At 38.0% G+C, this 21,854-nt stretch overlaps 1 protein-coding gene across 1 annotated transcript; it reads left to right on the top strand.

Moving 5' to 3' along the window:
* The first annotated feature begins 6,026 nt into the window (after positions 1-6,026).
* Positions 6,027-13,878, top strand: LOC139124652 (fibrinogen-binding protein-like). The gene is made up of 3 exons (XM_070690776.1): positions 6,027-6,278; positions 8,684-8,806; positions 10,678-13,878. Exons 1-3 carry the CDS (start codon positions 6,173-6,175, stop codon positions 11,694-11,696), a joined length of 1,248 nt encoding a protein of 415 aa, XP_070546877.1. The 5' UTR covers positions 6,027-6,172; the 3' UTR covers positions 11,697-13,878.
* The last annotated feature ends 7,976 nt before the right edge of the window (positions 13,879-21,854 follow it).

Below are 21,854 nucleotides of genomic sequence, written 5' to 3'. Positions count from 1 at the left end.
GAGGACAACCTATTGTGTGTATGGATACTTCCAGCAATAAACGCTATGTGAGGCGTATGAGATTACAGCTCTGCAGTGTACTAGCATGACCTCCGAAAACTTGATGGTCAAGATAGACCACCGAAAATAGAATCAGGTGGTTGAAATGAGATAATTGGTGGTCTTTTGACGCATGACCACCGGCTATTTCGAACCCTGCTTTCCTGTTGAGGTTTGAGGCCGAGGGATTCTCAACTAAAATTGTGGCGTTTCATAGGTTTGTTGTCAGCTTTTATCATGTAAGAACTTTCATGTTGAAGTTGGAGGTAGGGTTTATCGACTAAATTGCAAGTGTTGTATTTGTTGTGCATCAGCTTTTAATATCAGCAGCCCCTTGTGGCGCCAAGTGGGAATTTTAACCTATCCATCTCTGTGGTTTTGTCTACCTCCAGCTGTAACCCGTGATTAGAGGGGACTTTTGTACATAAAAATAGGTGTGAAAGAGTCAGAAACATGTCTGTTAAGTACTTAGATTCGTCTTATTTCACATTCCGAGTAGTTAATGGTAACAAACTTTAGTGCAGTGATCTCAGAACAAGGAGATAAGGCCATTTGAAGAAAATTCCTTGTTTGCGTCCTTGGATTTTTGAAAAACCTACCAGCCAGCCAGGGTAAAAAACCAAACACAGACAAAAAACACAAGTGTATTAACATAAGCTCATTTTTTATTTGGTTTCCTTTTGAAAAATATTGTTAATATTGTGTTTGTTTTTTTAATTTTCTCTGAAAACCTACCAGTACATGGACGGCAAACAAAGAATTTTATTTAAAGTGCCTAATAAAGACAATATTCAACAACTTCTAGTAAGTTTTATTAGTGCATTCTCCTCTCTGATACTACTTATCTGACAGCTTTCTATTTTACAAGATAGATTGTTTGACTTCCCCTTCTTCAGTTTGTCAAAATTTTCAATGAATTTGCATATTTTGAAGAATTTTTTTGCTCATATATTGGCCAATTTTCTTCTCTGAAACTATTCAACCAGCAACCATAAAATTTGATTTGTTGGTCTCCATGGTGATCATTTGCAGTACGGTTCAATGATGATGAAATTTTCATATGCTGTCCTTTTGGCTGATGCAACTGCTTTGAAATATGAGAATGCCCTCATAAAAAAATTGGTAAATGAAGCCAAAAATTTGCGTAATCATGTTGCTCAAAATTCTTCAAAAGACTGAAATTGTAGATAAAATCATGATTAAATTAATTGGAGATCTTTCTTGATGTGACCATGAAATTTCCATATTTTGAGTGCAAGAAAAGAGACTAGCTTTGTCTCTTGACAGTTCTGCTGAAGGACCATATACAGTCATACACTGACACAGTTCAAACTTTTGTGACAGAAATATTTAACCCTTTGAGCGCCAAAGTCTATCTTGGTCACCTTTATAAAATATACGTGATTTTTGTCAAAATTTTGATAAAAAACTGTAGCCCATGAAATGTGATATCCATTTAGTCCAAAATTATGAAAAATCTTATAGAAAAGTTCACGGAAGTTGGTAAAATATTGCATTAAAATTTTGGTGGGAAAAATTACAGCATTTAAATGGTTAATATACAATAGAGATGTTTCTCATTATAAATCAATGTATCGCTTGCTGAAAGCTGGGGTCTGAGTACGTACACATTTTTTGAACGTTTTTTTTTTCTCAAATTGGACCTCAATTCAGGTGATTCGGAAATACGTTGCGGTGAACATTTCCTTTGAATTTTATGTTTAATTCACAAAAATCCATAGGCACTTGGCCGACTCTATTCATGAAGTCTACCACGTGCATGTGAAGGAACTGTGGACATACAAATTCTACCTAGGTGCATGGACATTCAAAATCTTGATGCATATGTTACCACCAGTGCTGTGTGCACACAGGCTAATTAGGCATAATAGTACATTAATCATTGAAATTACGAAATATGAATATTATTTATAAATTATTAACATCAGCTGAGTTCTTGCTGCTTTACCATATATGGAAATTCACTGAACCTTTAAGTGCTGTAATTGTTCCCACCAAAATTTTAGTGCACCATTTTTTAAAATTTTAATGATTTTTTCTGTAATTTTTCGATAATTTTTGACCAAATGGACATCACATTTCATTTGCTACAGTTTGTTATCAAAATTTGACAAATATCTGCAAAATGTTAACTGGAGTATATTTTCTAAAGGAGACAAAAATTGACTTTGCTGCTCAAAGGGTTAACAGGTTATACTGTAGTATATTGGAATTAACTGCTTTTTCAAGTGTGAAATAATACCAAACCTTGTGACGTAATACCAAACCTTTTTTGTAAATATTTCAATTCCATAATTATGACCATTAATACAGTATTTGTTAGATCATTCATGTATCAGTCTAGTTAGTCTGTATTTACACATGAAATGACAACATCTGATTGACAACATTTTTAGCACAGTGAACAGTAACTCTCGTATCATTGACTGGAGGGCTACAAACCTCAAAAATATTTTTAATTCGAATTTATTTAATTGTATTTTATTGGCTTCTTTTATGTAAAAAACCCAGGAATGTTTGATTGAACAAAAGAAGATATAAATGAACTCAGAAGCAGACGCTTGAGTGGAGTGAACTTGTCAGATGTAAAGCTCATAAAATCAGACACGCCAGTGTATTTTCATCCAAAAATGGTGTGTGTGCAGAAAACCTCAAACAATGTGTATGAAAATTACTGACAGAAAGTTCTAGGAAAACAAATGAGCATCCGAGAAAGACAAAGCATTCAATTACTGCTTGTCATATACAAAGTGTCAGGATTTTTACAAAGTACAAATCCCAAAGTGATGGCTGTTTCTGAGTGACAAAAAATCCAAATTGAACAACAATCTTTGGGGAACCCTCATAGACACCACTGCATTGTTAACAAATCAAATGTGGCCCTTTTCTGCATAGTTCTGATAGTATTCAGTACATATCAGAACTCTTTGTCATGTGCAGCTGCTGTGCATAAAAAAGGCACTAAAAAAGTCAATCGGTGCTTCTGTTGGCTTAAATTGAGGCATTAGAGGTAACTCATATTTTTTTTTACATTTTTGGTGCACATATTTCGTTTTATGCTCTTTTTTACTTGAGTTGTCTTCACAATGCTGACAATATCCATCTTTGTAACTCTCCAAACATGGCAGAATATTGATCTGTATGGCTGGATTCACAAATGCCTCGTGAGGGGGCAGGAGAATTGAGGGGGACTTGAAAAAGACAATGCTGCTTAATACAGTGCAAATGCCATGTAATGGACCAATATTTAACTAAAAGCCACTGACGTAAAGTTCAAAAAGTATCAGCAGTTGTGCATTTGTCATACACATACATTAAGGTACAATGCACCTCTTGGGGACAGATATACAGGCTCTCAAACTTTTACGATTTTTTTCTGATCTACCACTTGGGGGGGGGGAGGGGGATCATTTTAAAGCTCTTAGTGCAATAAAAATTTTCACCATGTAAGGTTTTGAAAAAAATAAAAAATTGAAAATTGTATTTTTCTTCATAGAGTTAACACAGGGATGGTGGCCATTTTGAATTTCAAACAGTGGTATATCTTGGGTAATTTGTTTCTGTAGTACCAAAATGGTTGAAAGATTACTTGAGGAAATTTTGAGCAAAAGTTTAAGTCTTTTACTATCGAGGCGCATACTACCTTAAATCAAAGTAAGACTTATTCTGTCACTGTGGACCAAATTTATTTATATCTAGTTCCATTTACAAATGGAATATGATCTCATTATGCAATATTCACAAACACTTCTGGAGGGAAGGCAGATTTTAGGAGGGGCTTGAGGGTGAGGGGGTAGTGGGGCTTGAGGGTGAGGGGGTAGGGGTTGTTGGTGCATGAAAAACAAAATGCCACTAATTCAATGTATCATAAGGTGCAATATTAAACAAAAGACAATCTAAAAATAAACAACAAAAATGTTTGCAGTTTGATTTTACCATCAGGTCAAGTTGGTGAAAACTAGTAAATTATAACATATCCATTTATGATTTTTACGGACAAAAGCTGCTATCCAATACCAAGTCAAGTGGGTGAAAATACTTATGGTTTTGGCTCACTATTGCTTTTTACTTAATGACTATATGCTACAACAATAATAAAGTAATATTTGTGCCATCTTGCAAAAAACGTTTGGCAAGTGTTACTAGGAAGATATCACCTGCATTTTAAAGTCTAAGGTATACTGCGCATTTAAGCCAATGATAACTGACTTGATAGATAGTGCAGTGATATACATTCTGGCAGGACAAGGGTAAAAAGTTAACACAAATGACATGAGACTGATCCAGTTGCATTAATCGGCAGGTTATATCCGATTGGTCGATCGTCATTATTTACAGCAACTTCGGGAGTCTATTTGCATAATTCAATTATAACGGTAAGATTCTACCAACCAATTGGATAACAGCTTCCGAGATGCTGCACAGCAGCATCAAGAGGATGTTGCGAACATAGTGACCAGTGGACTATAGTTACCCTCCGAGTCCATCGCAGATTGGTTGGGAATTAATGCTTACACGTGGCTCTCTACACTAAATAATGTTGGTTAGGGACCGTTCAGTTTTTACGGCCGGGGGGGGGCCGGCAAAATCTTGTCGCCAGTGTTCAAAAAAATGTAGACCCCCCCCTGCATTTTTCGTGAAAAAAGATAACCCCCCCTTTGTCAGACGAAAAAATTTGATGACCCCCCCACCCCCCTCCCACCCCCGCTGAAAAATAACCAAAACCCATATGTCAAATTTACCCGCACGGTTTGGATTTGAACTCTGGTACGCGGCGCACTTTATACGTGTAGCAGAGATGCCAGTGCAAAAACTTCTCAGCCACATCCATGTAAACGTCTGTTAATTTGGACGACTGTAAGGCAATTTTTAACTTCATTTCCAGAGACAACTTATGTCCATGGACATTGTATAAAGTAAACTTTATTGGAGTGGTTCGCCAATTGGCAGCCCTCCTGTTAAGTGGGTCATCGGCCATTACGTAAAGTCAACTTTATTCTAGTGAGCCACCAATGGTGGTCCGCCGGTAAAGAGGGTCGATCATGGCCATTGCATAAAGTAAACTTTAATGGACAGGGCCGCTGAAGGCGTCCGCCTGTTAAGATGGTCATGGGGTATTAAATAAAGTAAATTTATTGTAGTGGGCCGCCGCAGGCGGCCCGCAGGTCGATCATGGCCATTGCATGAAGTAAACCTAATTGGAGTGGGCCGCCAAAGGCGTCTGCCTGTTACGAGGGTAATGGGTAATACATAAAGTATATTTATTGTAGTAGGCCGCCGAAGGCGGCCCGCTGGTAAAGAGGGTCGATCATGGCCATGGCATAAAGTGAACTTGATTGTAGGTATTATGTTTTTGAAAATGTGGTGACTCCCCCTTTCCTACCAGTGAAAAAGCGATGACCCCTCTTCGCGGATTCCAAAATTACGATGACCCCCCCCCCTGGATTTTGCCCCCCCCCCCCCGCGGCCGTAAAAACTGAACGGTCCCCTATTCCCCCTACGAAGGTGGGCGTCCAGATTGATTCAGTGATTGACACCTGTTTGTTCTGACAGACAGCGTATGATGTTATTCACGCTTGGCGCCAGAGTAACTTCAAGAGGAACAGTATGCATATATTGACTGGGTGTGAAGTACTAGCTAAACATATACTTCCCCTTGGGTCTTAGTTACAAATCATTCTCTGTGGTGTGGTTTCAAGAAACGAAATACACAAATATCGCTGGAGGGGGAAGTCTAAATAATTTACTCTGATTCCAAATTACTTCCTAATGGCTTCTAAATAATTTCAAGTGCCCTCCTCAAGCTCATGAGAATTTCCTACAGTGCCTACAAAACTTACAGTAACCAAAACTGGCGAGATTCTGAAAAAGACAGAGCGGGTAAGGATTTCCGACTGTGGATTTGACAACTTTTCAACTACCTCAGCGGTTCAACCTTTGACCCAATCTTTGACCTAGCTTGCGCCCTCTATCGAGCGCAGCTGAACGTCCAAAGGACAGACGTAAAGCCCGGGCGTCGATTGTGATGACCCTGGTCTGTCAAAATCCGGTGGATTTTTTCTGATTTCTCGTGCCAGCGATTCGTATCACTGTGTTTCTACATAAAGGAAACATGTCAGCGATTGCCCACAACAGATTTCAGCTTATTTTCAGCGACGCAGCGAAGCCCGAGAACGACAGAAACGGTGCTCTGTCATGCGATGTCTTGACCACAGCAGGTAAGTTCCAGGGGCATGGTTTCGTCACAAATCGGTGTAGTTGAAACATAGCTGTTTTTTGCCGAAGGGATTGTTATTTGAATTGATAATTTTGCATATGAGGGGCAGTAAGATGTATTTGTGACTTTGCCATTTTACAAAGCCTTCGCTGTCGTCAGAATTTAAAAGCTTGCTCGATGTTCGGAGCGTAACAGTCTCAAATCTCACTTGAATGAACGAAAAGCGTACAATCGCAACACGGCCGTATTTTCGTGTTTGCTCTTTGGTAAACAAAGGCTGACACTCATGTAACAGATCATAGCAGGTTATTTTAAGTTATCTTCCAATGAGGTAAAACGAAGCACTGATATAAGAAAGGGGCACCAAAAGGCAGAAATACGACTAGGCCATTTTCATGGTGTGGAGACTAGAGTAGGGGACAGGCGCCATGCCGTGCGTTGATACCATGCTTTCGTGATAAAACTCCTCATGTCACGTCTGAGCGAGTGCCTGTTTGCCGTTTTTCTGATTAAGGTGAAAAGGGGTTGAGCAATATTCCCAGATAGCAGGGCCAAAATACATTTATCGTGATACCAAGCAGATGACAAATGGTTTTTGACTTTTTTTTCTAGGTGTACGTCAACGTACGCGATATATTCAAAAATGAAGAAGTAATTGTCAAAAAACCGACAATGGGAAATGACGCTAGCTCTTTATACGGGGGCTTAAAACACAGCCTATGTTTACACAGGTTGCAGGCTGGGCTTTTAGAAATTGTAATGTTTACTCCGGGGTGTACAGAAAACGTTTGTTGTAGGATTAGCGTTTACACAATGCACCCTCATTGAAAATATGCAAAAGCAGTTGATTGTAGGAATAATAGTATGAAAGGAGATGCCAGGCATGGCTTAAAGGCCAGGCACTTTGTTGTAGTCTGTAAGAGGATTATGGAGTATCATAGCCTTTTGTTTTCCAGTGAAATTGCAATCTAGTATGTAAATTTCCTTGCAAGACAATCTGACGCCAACACAGGCCTTTAAAGGCCTGTGTTGGCGCCAGATTGTCGCATCAGAAAAATTACCCTAAAGATTACAATTTCAATGAAAAACAAAAGGCTATCACACCTCCATAATCCTCTTACAGACTATAACAAGGGCAATCCCAGGGATCGCCATGGCGCCAAAAGGGCCTTTAACTATTTTACTGAGATCTCAAGCTAATATTTTTTCATTTTCAAGCCAAACACATGCTGTCCGTTTTATACATATATATATATATATATATATATATATATATATATATATATATATATATATATATATATATATTTATATATATATTTATATATATAAACATCTCCAAAAATTTAAAAATGGAATGATGACATCCCAATATCACAATGATCACCATGGTTACGGTCTGACCCCTTTGTTTGCCATTCTGTAAAAAGGCCAAGTTACCAATCCATTGACCAAACAATGACACTGACACATAAAGGAAAGCTTTACTCAAATGAATATTTTAGTGCATCCAGCTTGTGCACCGTGCAGATATAGTTATGCCATGTATGCTACAGCTTGTTGAGCACTTGTTTGTATCATGAAACTTCTATTATACTGCTTGTGTAGTCACATTCAAAGGAACTGCATGTTCCACGTAAATGTAAATGTTTAAACTTGAATGTAACTAGTTTCTTCTGAAAAACTGGATTTAATTGGCCGAATAAATCAGAATTGTTATTTATCATAACAGGTTGTACAAATGGAGCTGAACAAGTGTAAGGTCCTCACATATTTCTTGAATCATGTGATGTTCAAGATTGCATGGGTGGGTCTATGGTTGAACATACAGTTTTTGCACAGGGTGTGCCACAAGTATAATTGGCAGTTTCACAAACATGTTCTAAAGCAAGTTGCAAGAAGACCAATAATTATCATCATAAAAAAATAAAATATGGGAATTAAAGTGAACAGCCACAATAATTTTTTTTGAGCCAGGATAGTTTTCACCTTCCAGATGGCAGACTGGTCTGTTTGTCATAAGAACTAAGTATTATTTGATTAAAGTAGTATGTGCCATGATAGTGAATGATTTAAACTTGTGTTGAAACTTTCCTAAATGAAACTTTCAACCATTATCAAGAATAAACATAAGGGGTCACTGAGCAAAGTTTGGTAGCAGGTATGCAGATTACCTGTCATTACCGATATTTGAAATTCAAAATGGCCGCATCATTGTGTAAACTCTATGGAGAAAAAATTTTCAAATTTAGAAAAAAATTACATGATGAAAATTTTCTTACTCTAAGAGTTTTAAAATAATCCCCCACAGGAAGTAGATCAGAAAAGAATTCTAAAAGTTTGAGAGTCTGAATGTCTGTCCAAAAGCATATTCTCCTTTAACAAAAATTATTTTGTTTTTATCAGAGAGTCAAGAACTATGGGAGTATGCGAGGAGCAATGAGATGCTGGATAGACTTGTGCAATGCCTGCAGCAGACGACGACCAAGCTAGTTCAGAAATGGAATGATGATAGTCTTACATGCAGTGGTACGTTAAAGGCCTGTGTTGGCGTCAGATTGTCTTGCCAGAAAATTTACTCACTAGATTACAATTTCAGTGGAAAATGGGAAGACTATGACACTCCATAATCCTCGTACAGACTAGAACAAACTTGATCCCCAGGATAAAATCTCTGGCCTTTAAAGCCATCCATCAGCTTTGAAAACTGCACCTTGTATGAAAGGGCCTGTAGAGGATTTGTTCATTATTTTTGTATTTAATGTCAACTACAGATTTTTTGTTCTACCCCCAAAGCATGTTGAGGCACACAGTATTCAGCTTGTCCACTCAGCTGTACATGTGTAAACAGCGTTGTTATTGTTGACAAGTGAATTCTGGTCCGGACTAAATTCAAATGTATACAGTATTAGTGCATTTCGCACGCATAAACTCTGTGTCAACAAGGTTAATAACTTTTTTGTTTCAACATGCTTTAGGGAGCAGACTTTATAATAGATATACAGAACAGAATTATGACAAATAATCAAAAGTAAGAGCTACTGATCCCTTAATCCCTAGACTTTCAAAATGTAAAATTGCTGTCCCAAACATACTGTGTATACTTATAGAATCTGGCTAGAATTTCCTAGCACACAACTTACATACATGATAGTAATCCATTGTGGCGCTGGACATTTCTGGCGGTTATAGTACTTAGAGTGTTTACAGGAAAGTCATCATATCCATTGTCACCATACTTAGAGTTGGTTTGCTCCTCTGTAACCACATTATTTGTGTCATGTCATTTGTAAAAGATTTTTCCAAAGCTTACTTTCCCGTAGATCCATACCATGTTAAAATTCAAAGGAACATAGTGGCTGTCTATTGAGCACAATTTTCACCACTCTCATAACATTGGAGAAGTTAAGCAAGTGAGACCCACAAAATCTGCTTACAGAATGTTGGACCAAACATTCAAGCCCACTGACATAGCAAAGACATATATATGCTGTGACATACTTTAAATGAAACATATTCTTGCTAGCAGGAACCTCTTGATACTATGTAATACAGAGCAGTGTAGAAATCACGTTCAAACTTTCACTGCTTTTCAAATTTTTTTAAATCTTGAGTGTGTTTATCATCCTTGCACCAGAGTTCAACTGCAGAATGACACGTAGGTTCACACGTATACGGCTAAAGTGATTGGCTCATGGACTTTGTCTTGTCAGTAAATTTATTTTAATTTTCAATGAAACACTAAAAATCCTAAAAGTGAAATTTTACTGGCCAAAACAACCCAAAATGAGATTATTTAGTATGCCTTCATACATAATGTACGTAGCTTTTGTATTTGGCCGATAGAGTTTAGGCTGTCAATAAATTTACTTAAATATTCCAAGAAACATCAAAAGAGTGTAAATTTTGCCAAGAAGCTGCATGACCAAAAGCAGGATGATCTGTCATGTTTAGGCAAAGGTCAGAATATATGCTGTATTGCTTTTTCAAATTCTGTAGGCTGGTTGAGTAATCTACCTGCACCAAGGTAACATGGATATGTCATATGTAGTGCAGCATGAATGCATCTAACTGTGGAGTCCTGTAATCTATCCTTATAGACCACACTCAGTGTTCTCCACAGCTTCGAAAAAACCAGAAGGTCAGCTTATTTGCATAAAAGTACACAATTTGCCCAATCTCTTGTCTTGAAAATGTATTCTTTTGTATGGTTATTAACATATGAATAGATTGCTAAAAAAAAACAGAGGGGTGGCCTACCCCTAAAAACCCTAAAACTCTTCCTGTGGAGAAGTCTGAATCGCTTATTAGGACACCTTTCTGTTTAGGAAACCGGTTGTTTTTTTTCAATTTAAAATATTCTTACTGATTGTATTTTCATTCTTTTACTTTTACAACAGACAAAACAGCAATACTGAATTATCTGGTACAAAGCGGAGCCATTCTGGTCAAGGAATTGATGCAGCAGTCAAACCTGGAGACGCTGAAGCAATGTGATGGAGGTAGTATCGCTAGCAGTGAAAATGCTGATGAATCAGATGAGACTCAAGCAATGGAGCAGGACGACCCCGGAATGACACCGGAAGAAGATTCGTCATCATGTCCTGAGGAGTTTGAGACAGAACAAGGTGAAAGTGATGTACAAGGTAACTACCAGGTGACTTCCCAGGAGGAACCTGACTCCTATGCAGAGAAAGAGGGGGAAGATAGTGCTGATGCTCTCCACTATGAAGACGACGCAAAGTCAGATGATGTGAACTCAGATGAGTCTCCTCACAGGAGAAGATTTGTGTACAATTGGACGATAACGGAAAATGATTCAGACAGTGCAGAGGAAGAGACTTTGGACTGTGTCGTTAAAGGTGCTGGAGACATAGAGACTGCATGTGAGTCTGGTGGGTCAGGTCAGGAAGCTGGTAGCTGCGGAGCTAGTGTGAACAGTGGGAACCAAAATGACAAAATTAATGCTGGAAATGTTGTTTTGGGTGAAAATGCAGGGGACAGTACGGCAGAGGGTGGATTGACAGTTGCTGTATCTGAAAGTAGTACACTCAGTGACAAATCAGATGCCAAAAATGGGGAAAATCAGGGCGATGCGTCACCTTTCCGTATGATGCAAGATTTGATAGATACTAAACTTCCCAATCCCACATCAGGCACTTTGCCAGGTTCATCTGGATTATCTCAGCTTGGACAGGACCTAAACAATCTCAGCAGCAATATTGTCGTGCCCAGCCTCAAAGTGCAACAAAGTATAGTTGGAGGAGTAGCAAGCAATGCTCAGAATTTTCTGTCTCCGGCACAACCCAAACTGACACCGGTGATGTTGGGAAACCAACTTGTGTTTCTCTCCAGCCCACCAATACTGAACAACCAATCAAATATTGCGGTGAATAATGAAGCGGCCAGAACAAAATAAATGGACCAATCATATTGAATTGTGGTCCGCAGCCACCACCAACACAACAGATGTTAGTGCAGCCAACACCGGGATATCTGTCTGGGTTGATCAACTGCTTACCCATGCAAGGTTTGCCATTGGGAACACCTGGTGAGCAGAAACCAAATGTTGGAAGCAGCGGTTTGGAGCATCTTGCAGTGAATCAAACACCCCTAGTGCAGAATATACCGATGCCAGTAAAATCAGAGGAGAACCAACCTGTTGAAGTCTCAGACGCTAACCTAGAAGTTGCTACAGTTTACAAGAATGATGGCAACACCACCTTCATTAAGGAGGAAACGCTTTTCAGGAGCCAAGATATGGGGAATAATTTTCAAGGACATCATTCCCTGCAAGTCTGGGGTAACCTGCTCCAGTGTGGAAATAACTTGCCGCGACGCATCATAGAAGGAAACAGCAACTTGAAGCTGACGCTGAAGACGAGCGGTGATATCACAAACACTGCGTACTCCAGACTCCAGAGGAAGTCTCAGCAAATGTTTTGATTCAGCATGTCAGCGCTTGTCGGTTTGTGTATGCCATTGAAAGGCAACTGCCAGCTGATGGGACGAACTGTCTTGTCGATAACTGTGGAGCAAAATTCAAAAGTCGGAAGGCATTGGGGAACCATGTGACACAGATGCATCCTATTGGAAAGTATGTGTGCGGTGTGTGTAATGAGGACATTGAATTTCAGCTCCTGTCAAAGCACATGGTTCATCATGCCAGAAATGATAAACCGTTCAATGCTGGTGTCTACGATCGCTCGGTAGAAGGTGCGCCCTCGTTTGAAAACAAGGGTAACATTCGCAAAGTAAATGTCGCAACTTCTTCCATGGCTCTTAACAAGATCTCAGACAAACCAGAGTACCAGTGTGAGTTTTGCGGCCGGGTCTTCACGACCAGCGTGTCTTGTCTGAACCATCGTAAGGTACACACGGGAGTCGAGAAGCACAGGTGCAAGGTGTGTCAGCGCTGCTTCGTGAACGCCATTCAGCTGGAGTGTCACATGCGAGTGCACACAGGAATCTACCCACATCACTGCCCTGTCTGTAATAAAGGCTTCAGTAAAAGGGGAAATCTACAGCATCACTTGCCAGTACACAACAAGGAGAAGGCTTTCCAGTGTACTGCGTGCAACATTAAGTTGAAAACCGCAGAATCGCTGGAATCGCACATGAAAATGCACACTGGCGATAAACCTTTCCAATGCGAGGAGTGCGGGAAAAGATTCGTGCGCAGATCGCACCTGCGAGTCCACAGCAAAATTCACTCTGACGAAAGGCCGTTCATGTGCGAGCAGTGCGGGAAGCGGTTCCGAACCAATCAGAGGCTGAACACTCATCGTCAGTGCCACTCCGGTGTCAAACCACACAAGTGCGACGTGTGCGACAGGCGGTTCATGTGGAAAAGGGACCTGGACAGACACATTGACTCCCACAAAGGACACAAACAATACATGTGCGATCTATGCGGGAAGACGTTCATGCGAACCGAAGCGCTGAAAATCCACCAAAGGTTGCACACGCAGGAGCGGCCGTATAAATGCGACAATTGCGGTAAAGGCTTCAACCAGAAGGTCCAGCTACAGCTGCATAATCGGAGCAGGTCTTGCTACAATGAGAAGTCAAAATCAAAGTCAAACAAGCAAACAATAGACCTTTAGATCCCAAATTGATGAAATCATGAAAGTAAAATTTCACCCATTGAAAGCAAGCTTAATTGAGAGTACAAGTAACCATTTTTATTTGATATTTCTTATGCGCATTAGGGGATTATCTTGTGCAAACTCAACACATCTTTTCTCTTCTAAAGGTTTTCACTCCTAATCCTATGGCAAGACAAGGATATTTAAATCAATCTTGACTGCATGACAAGTAATAATTATCCCAAGGAAAGGGTTTGATCAGTCTGTTACTGGAGAGAATGATGTAGGGCACAATTCTAAAGACAAGACCAACCAATAAAAGACATAAACCGGCATTAATTAAAAAACTGTTGTACATTTTCAATGTAAAGTACAAGTTTTAAAATCCTCACCTGTAGTGATATTTTGAAAAAAAATGTCATGTTCTTTCAAGGCATGTTTTAATAAGTCTTTTTTGATGATTATACTCGTGAATAAATTTTTTCTGGGCGTCATCTTTTTTTACATAGAAAATGGCTGTCATCTTTCATGTGCCAATGACACAATACTTCTGCTGATGTGCGGCGTCCTCGCAAGGTTATATCTAATTGGTCGATTGTGACTATTCACAGCAACTTAGGGAGTCTATTTGTATCATTCAATTATAACGGTAAGATTCAGCCAACCAATTGGATAACAGCTTTCGAGACTACAGATCAGCCCAAATACTTCAGCGAATATAGAAAAGTTGGTAGTGTTTTCCAAAAGTTTTTTTTTTTTCCTAAAGTGTTTTCCAGTTATTGTTTTTGATAAGGAATTGCACAACTATGTTTGGTATGCATGGATAAAACATGTAGTCTTGAGTGTGAGGTGATGTGCAAAGTGCGCCCTCAAGTTATGGATCTCCCAATTGAAGAAAACTTAACTATTAGTATTACTATAAATTACTTTATTACATGCCTCATATATCGAACGTTGCATGCTCGGTAGGTTCAATGGTAACTCATCGGTGATATCATGGGCCGCATTGTTATCATGGGACTGAAAGTGAACCAGAACTATTCTGAACTTGACATGGTTTGGATGTAAAAATGTTGAAATTTCATGTTTTGCCTAGGAAATCCAGTATTTGGAAAATTTTGCATAAAAAAATTGATAACCCGCATAACAGTAGTTTAAACATATCAATGCAAAATTCGAAGATGAAAATTGTTCTATTTTTAACAGATGTTCATCTAAGATGGAAAGAAAGTATTTGATTATCATTTACCAATAAACAAAAATATTTTGAGTGAAAACTGTATAAGAGAGGCATGTAATAAAAACATAGCCCAAACAAAGGACCATGTACCCTCGGGACAGGAGACAATTTACCCTCCTTACGTCGGGCAAATGGTCACATACCCTCGGGCACCTAGTCCCAAGTTTGGGCTATAATGTATATTATTTCAGACTGATTTACAATTTGAAATATTGTCGATATATTGGGGAAGGCAAACAAAAACAGCTGCTATTAAAAGCACAAGAGGATAGACAAAAATTAGAAAATGCATTGAATCACTAACAACTGCACAGTAATTGAACAGATACCATTCTTCCCACATTTAGAAAAATCTTTGAAATGGTAGGGTTTTCAGATCATGAATATTTGAAATGTTCTCTTTCTTTTATCGCAGGTTAGTTTGACCCATGTGCAGAGATATAGGTAATCAATCATTAGTAGAATTTTTCAATGGTCTATGAGTGTACCAAGTGTATTACTCAACCATGGAGTACTTGCTCACTCTTGGGGATAAAAAGATAAAACTCAACATTATTGTTGGTGATTGTGCTTGACTGGGCTGTGAAATAGCGCCCTCACACATGCTGACGGATTTTAATTCCCATTTCGCAATATTGGTGCTGATTGCAATAAGTATCTGCCACCAGTGCACCCTCAAACTTTTAAGAGTCACACACTCTTTGTTTAAATATAGGAAGTTCTTTGTGTCAGCCTCATATTTTTACAGATACATAACTGCTTGAGTCGTAAGAATTGTCAGTATGTGATTTAATTGCCAAATTGACTTCAGTGGGTGACAAAACAGTGCATGACTGTACTTCTGAAACAGCCAACCGTACTTTTAACATCCCTCCCCAGTTTTGATAGATTATCTACCAGGGATATAGTGCAAATTACTTCATCAAAATTAAAGTTGATTGTGTAACCCTGTTTCCTCTGTCTCAGTCTATCTATATAACCGCTGTTCACCATCTTAGTTTTTCGAAAGTCGAGATTATATTTTCCCCCATACAGTTAACACAACGAGCATGGCCATTATGAATAGCAAATATTGGTAAATGTCAGGTAATTAGTTTCTCTAGGACCTAATTTTGCTAGGTGATCCCTGATTTTCATTCTTGATTTGCTGGGAGAATGGTTTCCATAAATAGAAAAGTTTGAGCAAAGTCTTTCTTTCAAGCACTGACTAAATTAACCTTTCATCTGTTCTGCCAACATTTCACCACAGTTTGAACAGAAATCTGCAACAACATTGATGATAAAAGGTGTGAAGAATATGTATCACTTTTGATGAAAACATGGCCGAACACTGACATTTGCTAGAGGGTCTTGTGAGGGCGCTCTTGCAATTGGGTGTTGAAAGATTAGGCCAAAGTAATGAAATTCTTTGTTTTGCGTCCCCGCCCTCTTAGGTTTTTTAAGTTTTCATGAAAAACACACACAGTGTATTTGAATAGGAAATTTTAGGACATACCCGCTTAGCTTTTCTGAACTAAAAAGTTTGTTACAATTTTTTATTTGCTGCAATCAAATTACATTGTGTTAATTTTCTTGTGTGTGTTTTTCAGCCGCTTAGGCGCGTACCTTTTCCCATTTTGAGTGGACGCAAAACAAAGAATTTAATTACTTTGGCCTTACTGCATGTGAAAAAAAAAAAAAATTATTGCATGTGTACTCATCCATGTATGCAGACGCCTTTAACAAATGTGTAACATTGATGTGTTCTATACCAAGAAGTATAAAAATTCTCGATGGAAAATTCTTCCGTCACTTGAACAACTGATATTTTGACCTAATAGCGACCTTTGTGATCAACTATTCGTATGTAGGATCTGGGTAACTGTCAGAAGTTTTGGAAAGAAAACTCATAAATTTGCAAGTGAGGACGCTTTTGCAATTGAGCGTTGACAGACTTGTTGCACTCATCCTGTGTATGCGTCAATGGTATAGAAAGGACTGATACCATGTAAATACTCGATGTCAACACATACTCATGCGAGACGCAGGGATCGAGGACTGCTCCATTAACATAAGAATATACAGATTATTATCTCCACATTTCTGCTAATTCTACCAATTCAGGTCTTAAAATCTTGTGTGCAATATTAGTCCTCAAGTTCAAGTAATACTTCAATGTCATGCAATCTGAAGGGCACATTGAGGCAAAATTGATTATCATAAATGGCAATTACTGCACAACGAAAAATCTGTGAACCCTGGGCTGCCATTAATAGTTAACGGGGCAGAGTTGTTGTCTGTGTTGCCAACTCAATGGTCATTTAAATTCACACCATACTGTTGTAAATCACACTATATGTATCAAAGTTTCAATGACAAAAGTGTGAAAGTACTCACATATTCTAGCATGCAAACACCTTTACAGCATCTGAAAGTACCTTGCACAAGCTTAGTAATAACAAAACAGAATATCTTGGTAGTTTTCACGTAATTTTTTTTCTTTTCAGAAATCATACAAGCCATTCACCCAAAACATGAGATATAATTTTTAACTATGGCGAAAATAGCCGGCAAGTCACTTTTTTGTCTTGTTGTTTTTTTGTCTATTTTTTTTAACTGGTCATGCACATATTCTTGCCCGCTTTTAGCGATAACACTGTTTACTATTTCCATGACTTCTGACCTTTACGTGCAGAAACCACTGATTCAGCTCTAACAGATTACCTGATTAAGAAAGTAGGTCAGCATAAGCTCCTCATGTTAGCATTCAGATTTAATATGGTATTCCATATTTATAAGTAAACAACAGTGATTTTGTGAAGGTCGGCGAATATTGGTAAATGATTTGGGAGCTCCGGTAACATTGCTGCTGTCCCCTTATTTGATTCTATTGATATGCTGAGGAGGACCCTGGTAAAATGACTGGAGAACCCCGGTAACATTTACCTGCTTACCACCCTTAACAAAAACACTGAACAATTTACAGGCTTGTACCATGTTAAGGGGCCTAGGCAAACTTCCGTGTTGAGTTTGTAGTAATAGACACAACTACACAAAATGGCTGCTGCTGCTGAATTCAGTGTTTTGGAAGAAATCAGTGAAAATTTCCTGTGTTGTACCATCTGTCTGGAACAGTTCAAATCTCCAAAAATTCTACCATGCCTGCATACATTCTGCGAGTTGTGTTTAGAAAAACTGGCGTCAAAGAAGAGGAGTCTAACCTGTCCAGAATGCAGAGAGAAATATAGGCTTCTCGATGAAGTACTAGCCATAAAAAGTGACCTTTTTATGAACCATCTGGTTGAGACATTCCAGCAACACCAGAAGTCAACCAGTCCAGCTACACTGCAACAAGCACTGGAATATCCCAGTGTCAATACAAAGAATGAGATTGAATTCTACTGTGAAACCTGTCAGGTACCTGTTTGTACAAACTGCACCATAGTCAATCACCGCGTACCAGAACATGTGCACAGAGACTTGAAAGATGCAGCATCGTACAGTATCGTACAGAATTGAAAGCCATGGTTGACAAACTGAAAGTGAAAGAACAGGAAGCTGAAAAGAATAAGTGGCCATGCAGTTACTCAGCGATCTTACAGAGCAGTGCAGCAGAGAAGAAAGGAAGGTGAGAATGGAAACAGGAGAAATTCTTTCGAAAATAAAAAAGAGAGAAGAGCAGGGACAGATAGATGAATTACAAAACAGGTATGAAATGAAAAGAAAAAGAGCAGCTATTGATGTTGAGAAGTTGCAATTAAAACATGGTAATATTATGAGTGCATGTAGCTATACAGAGAAACTGATGCATTATGGGAATTCTGCTCAACTTCTTTCTATGAAGCCTTATGTTGATAATCGCATCCAGCAACTACTTTCACAAGATGATGATGATGATGACGATAAACCATGTTTACCAGGCAGCATGCTAGATGGTCTGGAAAGAGCTGTTGTGTGTTTTTCTAAGTGCACAGTTGAAAACGTTCCAGAAGAACTTGCCACGGGTGACAGTGAAGACCTACTGATCACAACCAGAGATTGCACAGGAAGAAAAGTCAAATTTAGCGTGATAGCCAAGGTAAAAAAACCTGATGAATCATGGGAACATCTTGATATCACAGATAACCGGGATGGTACACACACAGCGACTGTGATTGGACGATTGGATGGTAAATATAAGGTTACAATAACAATAGGAGATCAATCAATACCAGGTTGTCCTTTCATCATACCTGTCACCAAAAAATTGGTCAAGACTATTGACAGTGGAGAAAGTGCTGACAAACAGTCAAACAACGGCAAAGACACCATCACCAAAGAACTGGTCAAAACTACTGACAGTGGAGGATGTGCTGACAAACAGTCAAACAATGACAAAGACACCATCACCAAAGAATTGGTCAATACCATTGACAGTGAAGGAAAAGTCGGAGAACAGTCAAATAATGATGGTGACATCATCACAGCAGATACAGAAAACAACTGAGCGTAGATGACTACCACCGAGGACAGATGTACAACCATGTGACAATATCTAGAATACTGAATGACAGTAGTTCAGATGACAATAGCAATCAAATACCGGTACTGTAAATAGTTATCAAGGAAGAGATTAAGGGGGTGCTGCACCCAACACAGCGTATTTTGCTTCAAAATCACTTTTTGCAAATATTCATTTAATTTTAAATAATTTGTTAATCCAAGATTAAAATATTGTTTGGTTGCACCTTTTAGGTAGTCAAGCAGTCATAAGTTGCGTGATACAAAAGTGTTAATGTATGTAAATGTATGCAAATAATCAGATTTCCTGGCTTCTTTTTTCTCCCAATTTCAGGATTTCCAAAGAAATTAACTTCACTCTGGCTGGGTCAATTTTTCTGAAATTTTCACGTTATATTCTTAAAATACTGTATAACAAAATGACTATTTTGTTTGGCAATAAGGTTCTTACATTTTGAATAAGAGGCATTTTAATTTTAATAATCATGATTTTAATCACTTTTTTGAAGTGTCAGTCTTTCAGCCAAAGCCATTTTAGAATGAGAATAGATATTAAAATGCAAAATAAAATACTCATTTTTTTCTACATATACTCTTCTTTCAAATGAAATATTACATTTCAGAAAATAAGATCAGCTTTTTGACTTAAATTAATTTTTATCATTAATACCAAAATTGAGGTTTTTTACCCCAAATACATACCCACTTCATCCTTCAAGTAAAGTACTGCTACCATACTAAACTTTAGAGTCTCTACTTTTTGAAAATATATAGTATGAGGGGGTTTTCTTGTCATCTTTGATGAGAAATATTGCTTTGAAAAAGTCTGTGTTGGAAACATGCAGCTCCACCTTAAAATTTACATGCCATCAAATGCTTTGTACACAATCAGTAGAAAATCCATCCTTGTAGTCTTTTAAATGATCTGTGCCATGTTTTAAAAGTAAGATTTGATGATTATTTTATTATAATCTGTATGTTAAACTTAATGATTTGCATTTTTACACTAATCATTAACAGTCTGCTTGATTGTCGACTGATCGATTGGCAATTTTCATATTCCTGGGAGATTACCTAGATAAAAAAGAACATTTCATGAATTTGGTGGTTGTCTGAGTTACATTCACCATCAATTCACAGTTTAATTCATTTTTTTAACAGCTTTGATCAAAGAATGCTAATTTTTCATGTTTCTGTTTTGAGTTTTAAAAGAGATGCTTAAAAGCGTTTGTGTTTGACATATATTTTGTCCTGATTGTCGTTTAACTGGCATTTTTGTCCTGTAACCAATGTCTTCCATTTTACTGTATCCTCCAGTTGGTGTGAATATGGTTTTAAACTGTATCATATCTGTCAGAGGTCAAAATAAATAAATATATAATAAATATATAATAAATGAATAAATATGTAAATAAATGCCTAATCTGCAACTAATTTTTTCTCTCACTGCCCGAGTCTAAAAGGACAAATGTAAGTATTTATGGCCTTACAGCCCAGATTTCAGGACTCAGTTTCAAAGAGGTGTATATGTCTTCAAAGCACTGTACTGTATTTGAGATTTGTGCGTCTTTGTATTAAAATTTTTAGATTGGCAGAAATGCACAACTATACATGTTAGTAAAAATATCCTGTTAATTTACTAGATTGCTAAGTCATTTGTAAATCAGGTATAAAATATAAAGGTCCAGTAACTCTTTAACTTAATTTTGATATTGTTTTCATTTTTATTTTTTTTGTCAATTACAAGTTCTGGTTCTACTACAAAAAGCATGTTGACACACCTACTATTCTGCTTGTCAACATGACATCTATACTGTCATATAATTTATTTTCACAAGGTTTTTTATGTCACTATTTTGATGTTTAAGACATTCACTAGGCTTTAAGTTCACTGTTTTTGTCGGTAAAACAATAGACTATCGTTATTTAAACTTGTTCACTGGGATAATTGATTTAACGTATTTCATGTTTCAGCCAAAAAAGCGAAATGAAATCCCAGTGAATAATTAATGCTTTATAGTATGTGTAGAATGCACTGTTATTGTTTACATTTGAATTCCAGTTTGGGCCAGAAATCCCTTGTCAACAATAACAATAGTATACACACGTCCAGGCCGAGTTGACAAGCTGAACACCACATGTACATCGTAACATGCTAATTAGTAGAACAAGAAATTATGGCTGACTTGTAAGATATAAAAAGTGACAATCAGAAGAGTTACTGGTCCTTTGAGGGATTAATACACAACTGAGCTAAACTGAAGGGGTAAAAAGTAATTTAATGATAAGTCATAAATGTACAAATACACACTGAAAAAAAATAGTTCTCTTGAATTTACTGTATTGCAAATCAGTGTACTGTTGAATGCCAACTCCATGTATCAGTACTTTTTATCTGTGACTCATCACACTTCAGAGTTTAAAAATTGCTTTGCCCACAACTTGACACAAAAATCTAATAATAATCAGGGATCGTCTTTATTTAGGTTGAAATAACTTTGCTTTTTTATAGGGGCCTCTTTCATCCGCTCCCCGCCCACCTCCCCGCATTAAAGTTAAACGGGTCCATAGATACAACATGTGTCGAATCTTCATCATTATAGCTATTCGTTTTCCACTGAAATTGTAATCAAGTGGGTAAATTTCCTGGCAAGATAATCTGACGCCTGACACAGGCGACACCAAGCACCATGGCGCACTCACCTTACCCGAAGCCCGCACATGCTGCACTGCTGCATTTACGCGCATGTCTTGGTCGCTACGCGAAGCA

The sequence above is a fragment of the Ptychodera flava genome (genome assembly GCF_041260155.1).
Source record: "Ptychodera flava strain L36383 chromosome 23 unlocalized genomic scaffold, AS_Pfla_20210202 Scaffold_24__1_contigs__length_23054250_pilon, whole genome shotgun sequence".
Classification (NCBI taxonomy): Eukaryota; Metazoa; Hemichordata; class Enteropneusta; family Ptychoderidae; genus Ptychodera; species Ptychodera flava.
Note: the sequence above shows the minus strand (reverse complement) of the source record. Positions and strands in the feature narration are given on the sequence as shown.